This window comes from Haliotis rubra, unplaced genomic scaffold (assembly GCF_003918875.1).
Source record: "Haliotis rubra isolate DU_JTF1 unplaced genomic scaffold, ASM391887v1 Scf614, whole genome shotgun sequence".
In the NCBI taxonomy this organism is placed as follows: Eukaryota; Metazoa; Mollusca; class Gastropoda; order Lepetellida; family Haliotidae; genus Haliotis; species Haliotis rubra.
The window spans coordinates 516,480-537,926 of NW_025767318.1; the positions used below are offsets into that span (position 1 = coordinate 516,480).

Below are 21,447 nucleotides of genomic sequence, written 5' to 3' on the forward strand. Positions count from 1 at the left end.
AACCCCTCAGAGAGGCAACCCCACAGAGAGGCAACCCCTCAGAGAGGCAACCCCACAGAGAGTCAACCCCACAGAGAGTCAACCCCACAGAGAGTCAACCCCTCAGAGAGTCAACCCTCAGAGAGGCAACCCCACAGAGAGGCAACCCCTCAGAGAGGCAACCCCACAGAGAGGCAACCCCACAGAGAGGCAACCCCACAGAGAGTCAACCCCACAGAGAGTCAACCCCACAGAGAGGCAACCCCTCAGAGAGGCAACCCCACAGAGAGGCAACCCCACAGAGAGTCAACCCCTCAGAGAGTCAACCCCACAGAGAGGCAACCGGAAATCAATCAACTTTTCTGATATACACAAAATGCTGGGATCACATCAGCTTGACTAGGAAGGGTCTGTGTTACCGATACTGTCATAACCTAAATAATTAAATTACAAAATCAGTTGTGTTTGTTCAGGGTTTTTGGGGGTTTGGGGGGGTGGGGGGCTAAAGGATAAAGCTAAAGGATAAAGCTAAAGGATAAAGCTAAAGGATAAAGCAGCATATCAATAAAGCAGATAAACGTCTTGTTCAGGGGAGGTAACAACTGGAAGAAATAGGGTCCTTTCAATTGCATTATTAGTAGGTCTCAAATGAACTTAAAGCTGTATAAAGTAATAGACTTAATGTAATGACTAGGGGCTATCATTTAGTCTCTGTAATGAATGTACCTTGAGACTGGGTTTTGGTAAATTGTTTTTCAACATAAAAAAGGTTTTAGATGATTGTTATTTTTATGAGAGACAACTTTAACTAACGTAAACTGCATGACAAATTCTGTATTAGTGTCCAGTTCAGACAGGTTCCACTTTTGCAAACACAATTCAACACAACTAGTCTGCATACTAAGAAATCACAAAAACTGAAGCAAAATTATCAAACCTTTTTCTGATTTCCATTCCATGATGCCTTTAACATTTAAAGACATATTACTCATTTTAGAAAAAAACCAGATTGAAATACTCTGTTGAATAAACCACTACAGTCAAGCTGCTAACAGAGCATAAGAAGAGTTCTCTTGAAGCTTTAACTAGTAGGAAAAACACTACAGTGAACAAAACACTTTAATTCTATGTTGACAATAGTTTAAAATATAATTTCAGAATGTCTTATTCAGTTTGAAACAAATAACTGTAACAAACATTAAACGATTTCTTGATATAATTTAAAACATGGCACAAGAACACATGCCATACCACTTCAAATGCTATTTTCCTAATGCATATTATATGACATACCTGTCGGTACTGTTTACTGGAAGACTGTTTAAATGTGCATGAATCTCAACCCCGCTGTCATCACTTGGATTGTCCTCTCCCTGAAACAGGGCAAGAGAAAGAATAAATTAGCCAGTAAGTATTTAACATTCCGTTGTGTATTTAGAACACTGCTTTAAGACATACATAAAACTTCTGGCTGTCATGACAAGTTCCCCACATGTATTTTTCAGATCATCAAATGTCAAGCAAACATTATTATTGTTGTTTTGGTGAAATCAAGGAGAATACCTTTTGTGAAACAAAAACTGTCTCTCCACAGCCAGTAATTAAATAGCCAGCCCCTGAGAGGTACTTTCAGCAGACTACATGAGAACTTACATTGCAAGGAGAAATTCAAAGGCAATAAAACTATTAGGTAAAAGAGACAAGAATATGAAAACATTTTATGACCTTCACCTTGTGTTTAACAGGAGGAAGATACATCTGAGATGCAAGTCTGATTGGATGATGAACTTGTGCTGTGACGATGTGCTCTTGCTGAGATGCTTTTGAGGTTGAAGGAACTGGTTCCATGTTCAATGACCTCACAGAAGGCCTTGGAGATTTTGACCTTGACCTTGACCTGTGGATGGTTGCCCTTGGCGTGTGAAGGTAGGGGCCATGGGAATCTGAATGACTTTGAAAGCTGAGGTTGTCCTCCTGAAATATGTCAGATAGATAGATGCAGAATACAGATGGCATTAACCATCACAAAACAGATAACTGATCCAAAACTCTCCTATAAGGGATGATCACATTGGCAGCATGTATCAATGTCTAATTCAACAGGACTTCTTAAACAACTTAAACATCAGCGAAGAACACAGATAAATACATCCTGCTTGGCAACCTCATTGCATATATATTGGGTTCTTATCACCTTATAAAATTATAAAAATATAATTCAATAATGTATTGGCAAAAAAAAACTTTATGCAAAAATTACTGATGTCAATGCACCTCCACAACTACAAAGACCCCTGGAGTTAGATAAGCAGTTTGCATGAAATGTTCACTTTATACATGTGTGTACTATGTGTTACATATAAGTCTGTTCTCAGACAGGATAAGGTGAGGTGAGGTGAAATTGGGTTTAACGGAGCTTGAGAATATTTCGCTCATATGACGACGTGCATGCATGTGTATGTGTATGTGCGGCTGCTTGTACTAGCCCAGACCTTAGCTGGTTTTATAGTGCTAGCTGACTGAGATACCATGCCGCAGTGAAGCATGAATACCCCACTCAGACACATTATACTGACTCCAAGCCGACCAGTCCTTGTTGTACCCATTAAAGCCGATTGCCAGGCAGGGACCAACAAGTACCATATTTTAACGTCTTTTGGTATGATGCGGTCGGGGATCGAACCCGCGACCTTCCGCTCTCAGACAGAGGATAAGAAAGGTAGTGATGCTTTATGGATTACAGCTGTTTTATTATATAATGAAGTATAATGCTTTTCTTTTTATTCATCAACTTCTAAAATGCCAATCAAACAAATCACAGATTGAGGGCATGCAGTATTACATCTGTTTCACCTGTTGTTCCTACAACTATACCTTTGTATACCAATTACAAAATATGGTGACCAATCCTTGGTCAATAGCGTTTAATATCATCGTATCAGTAAACCTGCCCCCTGACCTCACCCCAGTCACAGCATGGATCTGAATACACACACGCATCCATCTACACTCACTTCGGGATGTCCGTTCTCTCCATGCAGCTGTTCCAGAGCATCTCGCAGGGACTCCTCGTGTCTCTGTGGGGACTGGCACATACAGATCAGTTTAAAACTTCCACCATTCATAAAACTGTTTAGCAATATACAAACATCATTCTTATAAAGACTTGAGAAGGGTAAGGCAATAGTATTTAATATCTTAGATGGTAATAATGTATGATAAATCCAGACAGAGGTAGATATGTCTTTCCTTATGACTGATTGAGTTTACCTATTCAGCATATTTCACCTTTTTGTGACATCATAGCTTACCAACAGTAATGTGACAACATGACATTATTTCTGTATTTAATCATAGGGTCGACTTGTGAAGGTCCGGGTTAGAATATTGATCTTCAGTAACCAATGCTTGTCGTAAGAGGCGACTAACGGGATCGGGTGGTCAGGCTCGCTGACTTTGTTGACACATGTCATCAGTTCCCAATTGCACAGCTTGATGCTCATGCTGTTGATCACTGGATTGTCTGGTCCAGATTCGATTATTAACAGACCACCGCCATATGACTGGAATATTGCTGAGTGCGGCGTAAACCTTAACTCACTCACTCGATTTATAGTGTCAATTAGAGGTGTGACGATACACAAATTTCACGATATGATACGAATCGCAATATCTTGGGACTATACGATTCGATTCGATGCATATCATGATATGCTATCTTTAGTTATTTCCTTAAAAGAAGAAAGCATATTTTGATAGCAAGTAACAATGTAAATCTTGACATACTTGTCAATTTCTAGTGAAAAAAAGTATCGATATATTTATCGTCGGATAAAGTATCGCGAATATCTATACTACGATATATATCGTCACAGCTCTAGTGTCAATATTTGTGCACAACTGAATGGATTGAAAATGTTTTGGTTTTTTTTGCTTGATGTTAACGCCACAATCAGCAATAATCCATCTATAAGACTGCAGCTTATTAACAATAAAGTCTGAACCATTTAATCCAGTGGTTGATATAGTGAGCATTGTGCCATCAGGTTACAACGACATGCAGTGAACTACGCTACAGAGACACACCACCTGTAAGATTGAGTCACTGCTTATAAACAGCATAACTCTATGAGGATTTATTCTAACCAAAAGATCCGCACTAGCTGAAGTTCAAGAGCTGAACTCTAAAGCGGCCTTCATACGGCAAACCTAAGTTTGAGAACACATGTTGTTAAAATTTCAACAGTTGTCAAACTCGCGTTTTCACACCTCAAACACATGTCAAACTTTCGTGTCATTTGAGCGCCATGTCTCTATTGGTGCGGTCACATGATAATTTTGTTGACTGCGATTGGTTCTTTCTGAACAAATCGAGTTTGACAACACTTCACACGACAAACTCAAGTTTGACAATACCAAAAGTTTGATGGAAAAGTTAGTGAAAATAGAGACCGGACCGATCCTATTTCTCGACAACAGTTTGACAACTCTGAAATTGGTGTTAGTGGTGAGTTGTTGGAATGTTCACACTCTCATTCGTATACATTCTGATTTCACCCTGGGTACATATTTGGAGACCTACATGATGACCCTGAGCCAGTGTTACCTACCACATCTCTGTCGAAGTGATCCAGGGGCGGATGCAGCATCATGGGTTCCATCGTCGTCACTGACTGCCGCCGTTCTGATTTCTGTAAAACAGACAAGGCCACGCAGATTACTGGATAAGCAACCCAACTTTACAGGTCTCCCGTTCTATCTAGACTGGACTATTCAAACAGCATTCTGTTTGGACTCAGCTCTGCACACTTGACAAAACTCCAGAAAATCCAAAACGTTGCAGCCCGCATTGTATCCCTAACATCTAAAAGATCTCACATAACCCCTGTCCTAAAGTCTCTTCACTGGTTGCCCATCCAAGCCAGAATCGAATTCAAGATCTTGACCATTGTGTTCCAATGTCTACATGACCTAGCGCCTCAGTACCTCTCTGAACTCATCTCAGTGTACACACCACCACGACAGCTGAGATCACACCAACAGTTCCTCCTAGCAACACCCCCTGTCAATCTCAAGAACTATGGTCACAGATCATTCAGCTATGCTGCTCCTTCACTGTGGAACAGTCTTCCCATAACCATCAAAACAGCAAAATCTCTTGACTTATTCAAATCTTCAGGAAATATTACGAATGACTTGTACAATTGCTGCAGTTTTTTAGCTTTACACACGGGCCCCATGAGCATACACTAGTGTGTGGAAACGGCCGCCATACAAGTGGACATTATTATTATTATTATTAAATGCAGAAACATTACTTGGTGAGAACTAATGCCATTTAAATATTTTTGAACGAATTTCAATTTTATCTTGCATTCATTTTGAAATTCTTTATCATAAACATTGTAATTTTGTATTTTAAATAACTTTAAATCTCTACTTTATATTTCACCTCCTGTCTGATGAAACAATTCTACCATATCCCTTGTCCTGCTCCAACGTCAAACATCAGACTGTTGTTTGTCTACACAACTTGATTGCTGACCACAATTTTACTTGTATCTGTGCCCTTTTGGCAATTTTCTAGACATTGTTAAAGGTCACATGCAACCAAAAAATCAAACATAATTAAAACACAATTATCACTTATTCATGACATATAATATACATTGCTGGTTATGAAAAAACATATAAACAAAATTATAAGCGTACAATCGCAAATCAAAAGTGCAATATTGCGTACTTGGGTTTACTTCCCAAGAAACGAAGCAGCCGGGATACCGAACCCAGTCAGAGCGGGTGGGTGTGCACTCAAGTGTAACGGCTGGTTCATTTGCAGATGCCCTCACGGCTCATTGTGTGTGTATATATAGAGATGTTGGGTTTTGTAAATACATGCTCATTTTTGTGTATAACATTTTGCAATCAACAGACATCATAACATGTCATGTGTTCAAGTATCACACCTGCCTGTCTGTGTAATTACATAATGTGACAGAGACCCAACTCGGGCCATAAATCAATGCGTTTTGTTTATGGTGTATAGCCTGATTGGTGTTAAGTTCAAATTGCATGTGGTCAGTGATCGCAGTTGTGTATTGAATATTGTCATTAGCAGACAGGCAGGCAGACACACAGGTGTAAATAAAACAAGACATTGAGTTTTGTCTGTGACAACGACATATCTATATCACAGTAAGAAATTCTGTCAACGCTAAATAATGACATTGCTTTTAAGTATCGACAGATATGACCGACTATAAGTCGGAAATTTGATACCAGAAAATGAAGGTAAAAAAATCAGACCCGACTTATACTTGAGTTCATTAATCTACCCAAAAAAATCCCGAGGTCAGGTGTGTGAATCTGCCAGCCCTGCGAACTCAACTGGCAATGTTTACACCGGAAGCAGGACGCATATACGTACTGACAACGTTTCCAAAGGTAAATGACATCGTGGGACAAATAAAACATAAAATATAAAACTTTGTTGTTTGTCTTTTGTAAAATATATTTCATAGTATAAACAATAAATTAAATTTAATCAGATATTTTTATCACAGCTATGCACTTACCGGTACTTTGTTATCGCTACGATAAAGTTGGGCCACGTGACACCTAATTTGTTTCAACGAAAGTAAACTTATTTGTATTCTGTGGCAGTTTTGTGTGGTGGTTTTGAAAAATACTGTTAATGATGAAAATGCAAGTTTACATTTATATCCAGATAAACCACGAAAGAAGCAAAAACTATAGCGATTTTTTTCCATTTGTGACATGTCATAAAATGCCCGCGGACCTCTTCTTTATATTTTCATTTTACGTGATCAGAAAATTATTATAAAAAGATTTCTTAAATAATATGTATGGTCGCTTATTTCCCCGATATCAGTGGCTTTTCGCCGGTAACATGACACAACAACGGAAAATACCTCCGCTTCTAAGCTTCAGATGAATAACATGCGAGGCTTAATCGCTTGATGTCGGGCATCGCTCGAAAAGCTCTGAACATCAACAATATCACTGTACCCTTGCCGAGAGTATTTTTCACACTTGTAAGAAGCAATTTTATTGGATAAAAATTGGTTTCTAATGACGCTTTTCGCCACAGTCTGCTATAATATAAGGGTCGGATTGGTCAAAACCAGACACGCGGACCTAAGGCAGCCAATCATATTACGGCAATGGATACCGCCCTCGTGAAACTAAAAAAACTTTAGATGTAGACGAAAAGTTTTGGGTAAAATAATGCTATTCTGAACATATTAAGCAAGAAATCGCTACCTATACGTAAATTATGGATTTATTTGACGATCGTGCTAGGTTATGACCTGTGACAAAAATGATTCATGCATATATTTTCGCGATTAAACATCGCGGTCCGAAAGCATGGTTTTGAAGATTGAGGCGCGGCGATACCGATTTGGGACGGGAAAGATGCTTTTAAGTTTTATACTTGAGTTACATGGTTTTGGCAAGAATTTAGAGGGTTGAGAAAGGTTTAACCCGACTTATAGTCGGATCCAATATTGACTTATAGTCTGGGTCATATGGACCATTTTGTCAATGAATAGTATTGATAAATAAGCCCCAAAGGACGCCATTGTCGCTGAAGAAATTGTATGCTTTGTTTGCTGGGAAATGTCCAAATGTCAACATTGTTATATTTATAGTGAGAGACACAATATTTCATTATTAATGGTTTATTCTAGTTCATGTTTTCCATAGTTTGCCTATCACAGAGGGAAAAAAACAAACATATTATTTAACATATCTATAATAACATGCATCTTTTAACTTCTTTGAGTGGCATTTTAGAAGTTGGGAAGCTCCATACCAACAAATGTATGGACAACATCTTCTTTTTTTATGAGTGTGATGTTTCTGTACAGATTCTTGTACCACTGTATCATCACAGATTCTTGTACCATTGTATCATCACAGACTCTTGTACCATTGTATCATCACAGATTCTTGTACCGTTGTACCATCATTCCAGCCAGACAACTGCACAAGAATCTGTACCGAAATGTCACACTCACAAAATAAAGAAGAAGTTGTCCATAAATTTGTCAGTAATTCATATTTTAATTGCTCCAAATGCACCGCCTCAAAGCTCAAATAAGTGCATTATTTTAGAGCAGTGAGCACTCAAACCTTATTCTCAGCTCCCGAGGTATGTGTAATGTAGGATAGCGGGCAGATGTATCTGTACAGGTTGAGGACAAATCTGACAATGTTACCTCTGATGAGAACAGCGTCCTCTTGTAGCGGTCCTCTATGTAAGCCTCTGTGCTCTCGAAGGACAACATGGAGAAGGTGTCGGGGATCATAGCACAGTCGTCGTTGTCCTGGCAATGAGTAACACTCATTCAAAACATTTTATACTTTGAGTAAGATGTATCACTTGCGTTTCTTTAATTATTGTTTATTGCTGAACGAAACAGTAATATTCCAGCTGTATGATGGCTGTCAGTAAATAACTGAATCTGGACCAGACAATCCTGTGAATGATATCGTCACATTCAATCCACACACAGATCTCATGGCATGCAATCTGCCAAGTCAACGAGCCTGGGTCCCAGTCCCGACTTACATTTATAAACAGATGGTAAACTACGACGTTGTAACGTTACAAACTCCTTACAGGACCCTGAACCTCTAATCAATTTAGTCCTACAACTAGATTTGGTTGCTGGGTAGCCTGAAATCACTCACAATATGGCTGAAATATTGCTGATGTGACTATAAATCTTAACTCACTCACCCTAACCTGGATTCCTCACAGATCTGTCACTGGAAGGTGTATTGGCTTAGGGGCTAAACAGGCTTGTACACATTGAGAATAAGTCACAAGTTCTTTTTCCCAGAGGAAATATTTTATAAGATATGTAGATTATATTGTGCCCATCACACGGCCCTCAGTACAGTAGATTGTGACAAACTGAAAACTCGCGTCTGCAAGCACCAGTATATAAGTTTGAAGATCTTTCTGAATAACAGCTTGAATAAATTTAACTAATGATGTGAAAAATTGTGAATTTAAGCACTTAATAATTGCCGCCTCTGTCTGCTCACACTATCTCAGTGTTCAAGTCTCTGTTTTTTTATTGCATACTGACCCTAACCAAATTATGCCATTATTTTCCCTGATGTGGTACGATAAAGTTTTCTAAAGGTGCACAACATCCCAGTCTCAATAAGTCTCAGTTTAGTACCTACCCGGATCATCTGCGCTTCTTTCTTGCGGACCAGTCGGTCAAATCGTGACAAGTCTCGGAGGTTGATCAAGGGACGAATTTCAGTCAATAGAGTAAACTGTTGAGAGAAGGAAAATGTCCTCATATAAACTTTATGTTGTGCTGATTAAATTTGCTAATTCAGGCAAAGTCTATCACTGTGAAGAAGCCCATTGCAGAGTTTCATCATAGCAATGCATTGGTTTCATACGTTGGCTTTATCTTCATAAACAAGATTCGTACACAATGCAAAGACTTAAATTCATTATATTGATTGTCCAAGATGTGGTCACGTATAACTGGACTGGGTACTGATGCTAAATCATGTCCTATATAAATATCCAATAACAATAAAAACAAGAAAAAATTGTGTCCAGCGACACGGATGCCCCTGCTGCTATAGGAAGAGTTCACACATTCAGGGTCCCACTGAAGTACTTGAAAACACTACAAACAATGTGTTGAGGGGATAGATAACACAACCTATTATCATATAAAGATCAATAATTGAACAAAATGCACGAACAAGTTCAATAGACATCTATGCAACTATGAGATGCACACCTTTCGAGTCCCAATGAAACACACGTATAAGCTTAATCAATTCTGTTGAGCAGTTTTTGTGGAGAAGTGGATAGACCTAATCCCCTATTTCACTATCATCAGAGAGAAATTCAACAATATTTATCTACGTTCAAATGTCTCTAAACATACAAAAAAAATATAAAATACTAAAACAAAATATGAGATGCACACCTTTAGAGTCTCTATAAAAGACATATGTAAGCTAAATGAGTTTTGTGCAGTGGTTTTTGTGGAGAAGTGGATAAAGCACACCCCCTGTTGTTTGGGACTAAAAGGATGAATAGAACCAAATTCAACTAAGTTATAACATCTGTAGAAGTGACAAAATTAAGAAATTGGATGAACAAGGTATGAGATGCATACCATTAGAGTTCCAATGAAACACACGTAGAAGCTCAATCAATTCTGTTGAGCAGCTTTTGTGGAGAAGTGGATAGACTTCACTCCCCTATAACACTATATTCAGAGAGAAATTCAACAAAAGTTATCTAAGTTCAAACAGCATTAAAATTTTCGTGAGTGCGACGTTTCGATACAGATTCTTGTACCGTTGTCAAGCAAGAGTGATACATGAAGTGTAGGAGCTGCATATATATACTGTATATAACAATGAAACAACATAATAGACAAAGGAAACAACATAATTGTCTAAACCAGAATCAGCCCCCATCAAGATATCCATTCCCTACATTGGTAAACCATCACACCAAATCAGCCGACTCCTGAAACAACAGGCAGGAATAGACACTACCTTCTCAGCGTCCTCCAGCCTCAACAACCTCCTCCATGCCAACGGAAGAAAACAACCCACCGTCAACAACAACAACCCGAAATGTGTTATTTACAAAATAGACTGTGATTGTGGACAATGCTACATAGGTGAAACATCCCGACCCATCAACACCCGAGTGAAAGAACATCGCACCTCTGTTGCTAATTCCGACACCAAATCAGCTATCTCTGACCACATCAAAGCCAACCCCAATCATCAAATAGAGTGGTCCGACATCACCATTCTCGCCAACAACCAAACGGACTTCACTAAACGCGAAGCTCACAGAAGCCATTCACATCAAACGCCACAAGCCTACCATCAACCGTGACCAAGGATACTTCATTCCATCTGCTTATGATCCACTCCTCCACCAAGCCCAGTCTATTGTATAAACATCGCATCCATTGTATAAACATCTCATTGTAACTACATCTCTGGCTTCCATTCACCATCCTTTATGTACTTACTGGCTTCATCAGCTTACTGCTTAGCCAATCATGGCAATTATGTTGTTTCCTTTGTCTATTATGTTGTTTCATTGTTATATACAGTATATATATGCAGCTCCTACACTTCATGTATCACTCTTGCTTGACAACGGTACAAGAATCTGTATCGAAACGTCGCACTCACGAAAATAAAGAAGTTGTTATCCATAAAACTTGTTATATATTGTACGTCTCAACTTCTAAAATGCCACTCAAACAAGCATTAAAATTGGAAAAAAAAAAATAATACAAAATCAAAATATGAGATGCACGCCTTTAGAGTCCCTATAAAGCACATGTGTAATCTAAATGAATTCCATAAAGTAGTTTTTGAGGAGAAGTGGATAACGTACACGCCCTGTTGGATGGAACGAACAGGCTGAATAGAACAAAAATCAACTAAGTTCAAACATCTGTAAAAGTGACAAAATTAAGAAATTGCATAAAAAATTATGAAATGAACACCTTTAGAGTCCCTACAAAAGACATGTAGAAGTTCATTCAATTCCGTGGAGAAGTGGATAGACTTCATCCCCTATTACACTATCATCATAGAGAAATTCAGCAAAATGTACCTAAGTTCAAATGTCTCTAAACTTACCCAAAAAAAACAATAAAATATATAAAAAAATATGAGATGTACACCATTAGAGTCCCAAGAAAGCCCATGTATAAGTTCATTGAATTCCAAAGAGCGGTTATGGTGGAGAAGTGGATAGAATACATTCCTTGTTTCGTACGGACGGACACCGAGGGTAACCCTATATGCCCCAGCCATATATGGTGGGGGCATAAAAATATATAATAATGATAATTTACAGTATTGACTTAAGTTACTGAAAATACTTGGGAAATACCGAGATGGAATTAACCAAACCTAAGCCAATCACATATAACTGTTTCTCGGAATTGCCTAGCCTTATTTTAACCAACATAGTTCATATACTGAATCTCTTTTTTCCCTTATATATAATAAAATAATTATTGATTTATGTACATTTTCTTGGGGGCAATGTCTTTGAATCCACAAAACCAGGAACTGCCCGGACGTAAAGTTTATAATTGTATGATATCTATGTGTTAACACTGTCCTACCTTGGCCTGTGTGTTGAGAAGTTCAAACAGAGCAAACACCAGGCCATCTGTCTGGATGGTACCCTTCTGATGTTCACTCAGATAGTACCGCAGAGTTGTCTGCTCTTTGCTATTGAGCAGGATCCTTGCATGTTGTTCGATGACATCTTTCTGAGGCCAGGACGTCGTCGTATTCCGCATCAGCTGTGACCCTGCTCCCTTGCTGAAGCCAAACTGAAGGGAGAATGCATGTGTAAGTGAATGCCATTGACAGTAAGTTTAGCAGTTTTACACCTAAATATAAGTTAGATGCTGGCAAACTAAAGGTTGACATTGAGTGTGCTGAGATCTACCCATTAAAGTGAGATACAATTATCCCCTTTAATGTGGTTTCGTTAGGAAAAGGTTAAATGTTGTGTGATATTAGTTGAGAAACAGACTTGGGCTAATCTACCTAGTACTTTTTGTATATGCATATGTAGAAGGTCTACATAGCCTGATAGACCACGTGACAATGAATGAGGTACCCATCTTCCAGAAGCAAGAGTTTCCACTAGCCAATATGTAAGCATAGTTTTCCACCCTTAGAATTCAAGCCTCCTTTCTTGGCTTTAGAATAACTCAAAATTTGAAAGGCAATGGCCGAGGTCATACAAGCAAACACAGGAACACAGATGTCCATTTTGTAAAACGTTCTCCGACTGAACTATCGATGTGTGGCAGAGTCCTCTCCCATTCAGCACTGAAAGTAGGCTTGGAATAGTAATGGTCAAACATTTAGCATGGGCTCAGGGTTGGATCCAGGATTTTGGAGAACGGGTATGCACATAAATCATTAAATCCAAAGGTAAGGGGGGGAAAATATTTCAGAGAAGGCTCTGGGGTTTGTGAGTAAGTTTGAGTGAATTTAGTTTAATTCTGTTTTTTTGCAATGTTCCAGCAATCATGGTGGGTACACCAGAAATAGGCTTCATACATTGTACCCATGTGGGGAATCGAACCCGGGTCTTTGGCGTGACGAGCCAACGCTTTAACCATTAGGCTACCCCACCGCCCCTTGTCAGGATGAGGTCAGCTGACACGGGATATTCCTGGAGTATCATGTCCACTTACCCGGGAGTGTCCGTCCTGGTGGTTCTGTAGCCCCACTTTGTCCAAGCTGCCCATGCTGGACGACAACCTGGAACCACAACAACATTGGCTTGTATACCAGAGCTGGAACAACACACTCTGTTGCAGAACACTTGTATGAAGAGTGGCTGAAAAGTTCTGAGCCTAAATATCAAGGATGGATAATACAATAATAATAATAATAATAATAATAATAATAATAATAATAATAATATAATAATACATACATAACAGTATGCATGTGTATAGCACAAACACTTTTCATGATTACAAATACATTTGAGTGAGTGAGTATGGTTTAATGCCGCAATATCATAGGGGGGAACACCAGAAATGGGCGTCACACATTGTACCCATGCAGGGAACCCAGGTCTTCGGCGTGACGAGCGAACGCTTTAACCACTAGGCTACCCCACCGCCCCACAAATACATTTGAACAAACTACACTAGGAGCATATTTCTGCAGGTGTCAAAGTGACTAGGTATTCTCTGTTAATGAAAATGGACACAACGTCTTCAATACAATCCTAGTTATGATCAAAACTTTTCAGCACAGTAATCTCAGGAGGCTGAATATCACGTTTTAGCCAGTCAGACAGCTTCAATCTCAAAATCACTGGTCCTTAATACAACTGATATTGGGTGCATCTGTCCAAACCTGCCAAAGATGGTACCTTGCATTAATTGATCCTGTCTGATTGGGGAGTCTGTCACGTGGCAACCACTGTGTCTTGTCAATGGTTGTTTTAGCAAATGGCAGCTTCCCAACATCCTTGACTGTAATCATCATGTGGCGTCCAGTCTTCAAGATGCTCACAGCCTCCGAGTGACTGATGTCCAGAAAACTGCGGCCATTGACGTCCAGCACCTGATCCCCCACCTATGACCAAGCATCTGATGTTAATGTAATCAACACATTCAATGCTCCACCCTCAATAACCATGGGGAGAATGAGCTTCTCCTCTATATCTAACATCAGGTACACTTCCCAGTGCTATTCCACTACTTTCACAAAGTTTAAAATTTCTCCAAATGGCAAAGAAGACCCCTTGTTTCTATAATACATGTACTTCTTGTATGTGTAATTCCATAATGACACATGCATAAATGACAGGGCAAAAGAGCCCTTGTAGGCATGTGGAAACTCAAACCAGCGTTCTCTTTGCTACTATAAGAGACACCATAGCTGACATCATTTACTCAAAAGTGTCCGCTTTAAAGGTTTTGGGGTTCAGGAGATGTAGAAAATGCATGCAAATGACAGGCGAACTCTCCACAACATAACTCACTCGACTTTTAGTCATTAGAACTAAGACACTAACAACAGGGCCAATGTTCACTAAATACAATAAAACTAGAGAACATTACCTTAATGCCTGCATTCTCTGCCACAGAGAAGGGGTCGATGCCGGACACGTAGACACCGAGACCGAACTCACGGCCCCCACGGATCATCAGCCCCAGACACTCACCCTTGTCAACAACTACGTTCACCTGTAAATACACCACAGTCAACTCACAAACCATTTCTGTGGATATATAGAAAATCTCATCCAAGAGTGAGCACAAGTAGGGCTAAATACCTACAAATGTCCATATTTGTTTGTTTGGGGGGTTGGGGGTTATCAGTGTAATGGGTCAGATGCAGCTAAGAAATATCCAAACTCATTAATGTGCTCCTGACAGATAGATAGATAGATAGATAGATAGATAGATAGACAGATAGATAGATAGATAGATAGATAGATAGATAGATAGATAAAAAAAAAAATGCTGTCATTTAAAATTGTACGTGTTTTGTTTTCAATTTGCTGCATTTTAGGTTGATGGTTTCGTTATCAATGGCAATTGGCAACAGCTCACTTTAACTTTTCTGAAAATCCATTACCATCTCTTTTGTTTTCTTAACATTTAATTTGAGGAAGTTGATGTTACACCAATCAAGAAATTTTGTGATTTCAGAACATTAGTCTTTTTCTTGTATGTAATCAATATTACTGTTAAGGTGAGCTTCTCAGAGTGCCTATCTATAAATCAATGGCAATTGGCAACAGCTCACTGTTACTTTTCTTAATAACATTTAATTTAAGGAACTTGATGTTACACCAATCAAGGAATCTTGTGATTTGCAATAGTCATTCTCCAAGTGCCTATAAATCCTAAAGGCATCATCTGCAAAGAGAAAACCTTGAGACAGTCATTAGTATATATAATAAATAATACCGGAGAAAGAACATCAGTGTATCACGAATGTTGTAGTTGATTGGGTGTTATGAGTTGCAGAGATAACATCTGAAGAAAGTGTATTGTTTACATAGGACTGGGAAAGTTTTAAATGTTTGTACATATTGTTTAATATAGCTGTAGAACTTATCAAAGTTTCTCCCCTGCATCAGACATGACAGAGATAACATCAGTGTGTGGAGTGTAGAGTCAAACACTATGCAGAATAATGGAGGAAGCTCTCTCACAGCTCTCTTAAATACTGGAATGGGGATAGGCTGTTTGGCAGACTTCAGAGAAAATATTAAAAAGGTGTCCAGCTGAAATCTTGTTTGGGAATTGTTTGGCAAGTGTAGACTAGTTCATTCAGTTCCAGGAATATGAAGTCTGTTTTAGGATCCATTTAGATTATATCTTTTTTGTTTTGTTTTTGTTTATTTAAAATAACATAACATTATTTCTGGAACTAAATGTCAGTCTAGAACTAGAAGAGAAACATCCACAGAATTTAACTTGGATTCTCAACTTGGTTCCACTGGCACTAAAATTTTGGAAAAATAATTACTTTCTTCAGCATTTGGATTTTCTTACGTCTTAAGTTCTGAGATAGTTCCAGACTGTATTCTCTGCACCAGTTTGTAGGCAGTAATCTATACCTAAGCATTAAAACCTCTTTATAATGTGTATTGGGCCATGTTGTGAGGGAAATACATGTCTGTACAGGGACTTAAGATTAGTTGCATATGTACTGACAAGAAGTTGGAAGGTTTTTATTCCTGTTATTCCAGCTACCACTGACAGCTGGTAATGTGCTACTAGTTATTTTTTTTCTACTCAAATCATACTTAACTGACAATTTCAAATGTAGTCACTAGCTGGGTTGCCAGGTTGACAACAAAATTTCTTCATGAAAATATTTTAAAAATGTGAAATAAAAGTAATTGAAAAACCCACCAACTTTCAATAACCTTGTTAACAAATGATTGATCAGTTTATACAATTATGTCATACAATAGATTTCAGGAAAAAACTCTTTACAAACTGATCAAGATACCAAATATTGATAACAGAACCATTCTAAAAACAAGTTATTTTCACTCAGCATTGAGTGAGCATATTCTCCATATATTAATCAATTCTGCCCTAGTTCAGACTACATTTGACAATCTGTACTGTGGAACATTGTATACGCAGGCAACACGTGCAGTAGGGGTTTGTGCTGCCACTGACGAGCCCGGTACAACTATCTGTGACAACCAGCTGTTTCAAACACTGATCAATGAGTGCTTGTTTCTTCACACAACACAATCTATCAACTAAAAAATATCACTAGGTCCTGTAGCTAATGTAGAATATAGGCGTAAAGTTTAGATATAGCACTTTAGTAGCTTGAAATAAATAGTGACACATTTCACGCATCAGAAAGTAATACTACCTTCCTAACCACTTGTTATTATCAGCAAAAACCTGAATATCAATATACAACACTTCAGTCACCTACCAAATGTGTTAATAAATATTGTGAAGAAATATTGAATATTTTATGTCTTATCTTCTAGAAAACAAACTCACCTTCATTCAAACAAAATCTAATATTGTACTGTGGAAATACAAAACATTAACACAGGAATAGCAGGGTATCTCAGGTCAATATCATGTGCAAAGTTTCATGAACAAATACAAACAGTTTGTGAGTTATGCACTGAAACAAATCATAACATCAATAAAACAATGACAAATTTGTTGCCTTGGAAACACTAAAAAACATTTTTGAACATTTAAAGACATCAGACTATCGTCAACAGTTCCTAACCTGTATATATACACATGAAGATATACTGAAAACTGTGTGAACCTACTTTGGCCTATAATCATACTGTGTTTTTAATGTAGAGAAAGGGTGACCTGTCGAGTTAACCTTGCTAAATTGAATTTTGAAGCAAACATGCATCATAAGGTTTCACATGATAACTTCATCATTCCCTACTTGTCTACAGTAGCTACTAGTCCCTCCACTGTCACAGCCTACAACCATTCCATGCCAGTGATCACCCTGCCCATATATTCATTGTGTGTTTAACTATGTCTGAACTCTCTACCACCACTCACCCCCCCCCCCAGCCCCACCCAGACCAGTGATCACCCTGCCCATATATTCATTGTGTGTTAATATGTCTGAACTCTCTACCACCACTCACCCCTCCCCAGCCCCACCCAGACCAGTGATCACCCTGCCCATAGATTGATTGTGTGTTACTATGTCTGAACTCTCTACCACTACCTCACCCCCAGCCCCCCCACCCAGACCAGTGATCACCCTGCCCAGACCATATATTGCCATTGTGTGTTACTATGTCTGAACTCTCTACCACCACCCACACCCTGCCCATAGATTCACTGTAAGCACATGTCTGAACTCTCTACTCACCACCTCACCCCTCCCCAGCCCCCACCCAGACCAGTGATCACCCTGCCCATATATTCATTGTGTGTTACTATATCTGAACTCTACTACCACTCCCTCACCCAGCCCCCACCCAGACCAGTGATCACCCTGCCCATAGCCTTCATGTGTGTGTATGTCTACTCTATCTGAACTCTCTACCACCCCTCCCCCCCCCTCCCCAGCCCCCACCCAGACCAGTGATCACCCTGCCCATAGCCTGATTGTGTGTTAATATGTCTGAACTCTCTACCACCACCACCCCTCCCCAGCCCCCACCCAGACCAGTGATCACCCTGCCCATAGATTAATTGTGAGGGACAATATGCCTGACCCCCCACGTCTTTGTAGCCCTCTCTCCCCAGTGTAGAGAATTGTGATGGTTGCTAGGGGCTCAATTATTTAACATTTCTGGGCTGAAGGTAATTAATTATTAAATTTTAATTATCCACAGGCTGCACAGAGTGTTGATCTCTGCTATAGGGGAAACTGCAACTTGACCCATATGTGTGCCTTGGATTCAGTACATTCTATTTGGGAGAGATCACCCTCAGATTTCTACACATTCCCATTAAAATCTGAAGCTTTATACGAAATATACCCTGTGCACAACCAAACTGGGTTCAAATATTTTTTCTCGCCCGAATGTATGAGGGTCATGTGACCTTGTTTTTTAAACCATACCATGTGTTACAGATATATGAAAAGCTCTTTAAATGTGCAATTGACTGAAATAATCACAACCACAAAAAAATGTTGGTCATTTCTAATGATAACAATTCTTCATGAAGGGATATAATTAAGTCTTTTATCTCATAAAGGGGAATAACTCTTGAGTCTGTTCTGAACCACAGACACCATTGGTTACTCATTGAATTACAGTTAATTCCCCTGTAAAAACATATGTCTGACTATTAGGTGATAACCCAATGATAATTCTGACAACCAGGTGATTACACAATGCCTATTCCAACAATCAGGTGATTAAACAATGATAATTCTGACAATCAGGTCATTAAACTATGCCTATTCCGATAATCAGGTCATTAAACAATGCCTATTCCAACAATCAGGTTATTATACAATGGTAGTTCTGACAATCAGATGATTACACAATGCCTATTCCAACAATCAGGTGATTCGACAATGATAATTCTGACAATCAGGTGATTAAACAATGCCTATTCTGACAATCAGGTCATTAAACAATGCCTATTCCCATAATCAGGTCATTAAACAATGCCTATTCCAACAATCAGGTGATTAAACAATGATAATTCTGACAATCAGGTGATTAAACAATGGCTATTCCAACAATCAGGTTATTATACAATGGCTATTCCAACAATCAGGTTATTATACAATGGTAGTTCTGACAATCAGGTGATGGTGGGTTGGTTCAAGTGAGTGAGTGAGTGAACATGGTTTTACGCCATCTTTAGCAATATTCCAGTAATATCATGTTGGGGGACACCAGGAATGGGCCTCACATAATCTACCCATGTGGGGAATCAGAACCTGGGTCTTCGGCATGATGGGCTAACGTTTTAACCACGAGGCTACCCCACCGCCCACTTTCCGAAAAAGAACCAAAACTGATTGTGTGGAGTTTGGAGTATTTGAGAAAAGCACTACCTTCCGTTCATCACTCCCCTTCAGCAGCATCAACCCACTCCTACTCCGCAGACTGCCCACCTCCTGATGGGGGCCCATGTGCTCCAGCTCCGGGGGCGGGGACACTGCCCTGCCCCGGGGATCCACCCAGCTGTAGGCCTGGTGTACCACATGGGTGCCAGGGATCCTACCCACACGGCAGATACACAGCTCCAAATGCTTCGCTGCACGGATAATCTGAGGAAGATAATCAGAAATTGTATTTACATCTCTGAATAGCCTATATTGAGCTCACTGGACTGAGCCTAGAGTTTTCCAAAAAATCTGCAGAAGAAAAAAATAAAATAAACCCAACTCATGTCTAGAATGATTTGCAAAGTTTACACTGCTTGAGTTCTGGGTCTGAATGTAAGCTTTGTTCTACTCTCCATTTGGATTTTCTTGATAAATATTATTAGATATGACCACTTTATTTTGGGGCACTAATGTTAGTCCATGAACCTCGGTATGTTGGTACACAGTAAAACAAGCTGATGTTTCTGAGGTGTGTGTAATGACTGGATTGTGCATCTTTTACTGTGTTAGCCTGGCTGAGTGAGTGAGTGTGTGAGTTTAGTTTTATTCCACACTCAGCAATATTCCAGCTATATGGCGGAGGTCTGTAAACAATCGAGTCTGGACCAGAGAATCCTGTGATCAACAGCATGAGCATCGATCTGCGCAATTGGGAACCAATGACATGTGTCAACCAAGTCAGCGAGCCTGACCACCCGATCCCATTAGTCGCCTCTTACGACAAGAATGGGTTACTGAAGATCGATATTCTAACCCGGACCTTCACGGGTAAGCCTGGCTGATGTTAGGGATCTGTACAAGCAGTTTCATGTCTGAAGCAGATAAACCAGTGGTCGATATTATGAGCAATGCTTTATGATCCTGACCAGGACACAACTAGGCTAAAGGGTCACAGACCCCCCAATCTATCTTACCAGCTTAGTGTGCTCTGGACCTACTTCTCCTCCAGAATTGTAATACATGTATCTGGATCACTATCAAATCACACGATAGATAATTGTTATTTCTGCTTTTTACGAGATAAAAATTGCAGTCTCAGAAGGTTGATGTCAGGACTATAGAAACAGTTTTACATTTCATAGCATAATTCTTTTAGGAAATGTATGTTAATTGTTTTCATTAATTTTATGATTGCATGATAGATAATCAAATTTTAGCATAAAACAATTTATAAAGTGATTAATAAAAAAAAAAATAGGTGCATCACTAGACATAATGAGTAATTAGCTCTGAGAAAGCTTTTCCACATTTTGTTTCATAAATACAACACCTTGTACTCACTAAAATGAATTTGGCACAGTTAGGGTTTGTTTTTTCTGTGAACCAATTAGAGGTGTGACGATATGGAAATTTCACGATACGATACGTATCGCGGTATCTTGAAACGATACGATTCGATTCGATGCATATCACGATATACTTTCTTTAGTTATTTTCTTTAAAAAAATATATGCTAATAGCAAGAAATTTTGACATAACCATCAATATCTAATGAAAATTAACAATTTTAAGGTCAACGATACATATCACGATACGAAAAAACGTACCGATATATTTATCGTCAGATAAAGTATCACGATTATCGATACTACGATATATCGACACAGCTCTAGAACCAATATTTACCATGAATAAATTTACCATGTAACTAATTAACAAATGATTTTTTCCGATTTTACAGTTGATGCAAATTATGAAGGTGAGGAATAGTGAGCATATTTCAAATTCATAACAATTACACCACAATACATTATCACACTTCCTTCCCTCATCATTGGGGTGGTGGGGTAGCCTAGTGGCTAAAACGTTCGCTCGTCTTGC

The 21,447-nt window shown here is 39.0% G+C and overlaps 1 protein-coding gene across 1 annotated transcript in view; it reads right to left on the reverse strand.

The window, feature by feature from the left end:
- The window catches only part of LOC124255960 (whirlin-like), a 49,103-nt gene that overhangs the window by 18,844 nt on the left and 8,812 nt on the right, over nt 1-21,447 (reverse strand). The window contains exons 4-15 of the mRNA XM_046689908.1: nt 19,573-19,788; nt 14,640-14,765; nt 13,946-14,151; nt 13,254-13,320; nt 12,162-12,374; nt 9,202-9,297; nt 8,223-8,330; nt 4,590-4,670; nt 2,994-3,065; nt 1,711-1,953; nt 1,273-1,352; nt 917-943 (exon numbers count right to left, since the gene is read on the reverse strand). Of these exons, the coding sequence (XP_046545864.1) occupies nt 917-943; nt 1,273-1,352; nt 1,711-1,953; nt 2,994-3,065; nt 4,590-4,670; nt 8,223-8,330; nt 9,202-9,297; nt 12,162-12,374; nt 13,254-13,320; nt 13,946-14,151; nt 14,640-14,765; nt 19,573-19,788 (1,535 nt within the window). The remainder of the gene's footprint in view (nt 1-916; nt 944-1,272; nt 1,353-1,710; nt 1,954-2,993; nt 3,066-4,589; nt 4,671-8,222; nt 8,331-9,201; nt 9,298-12,161; nt 12,375-13,253; nt 13,321-13,945; nt 14,152-14,639; nt 14,766-19,572; nt 19,789-21,447) is intronic.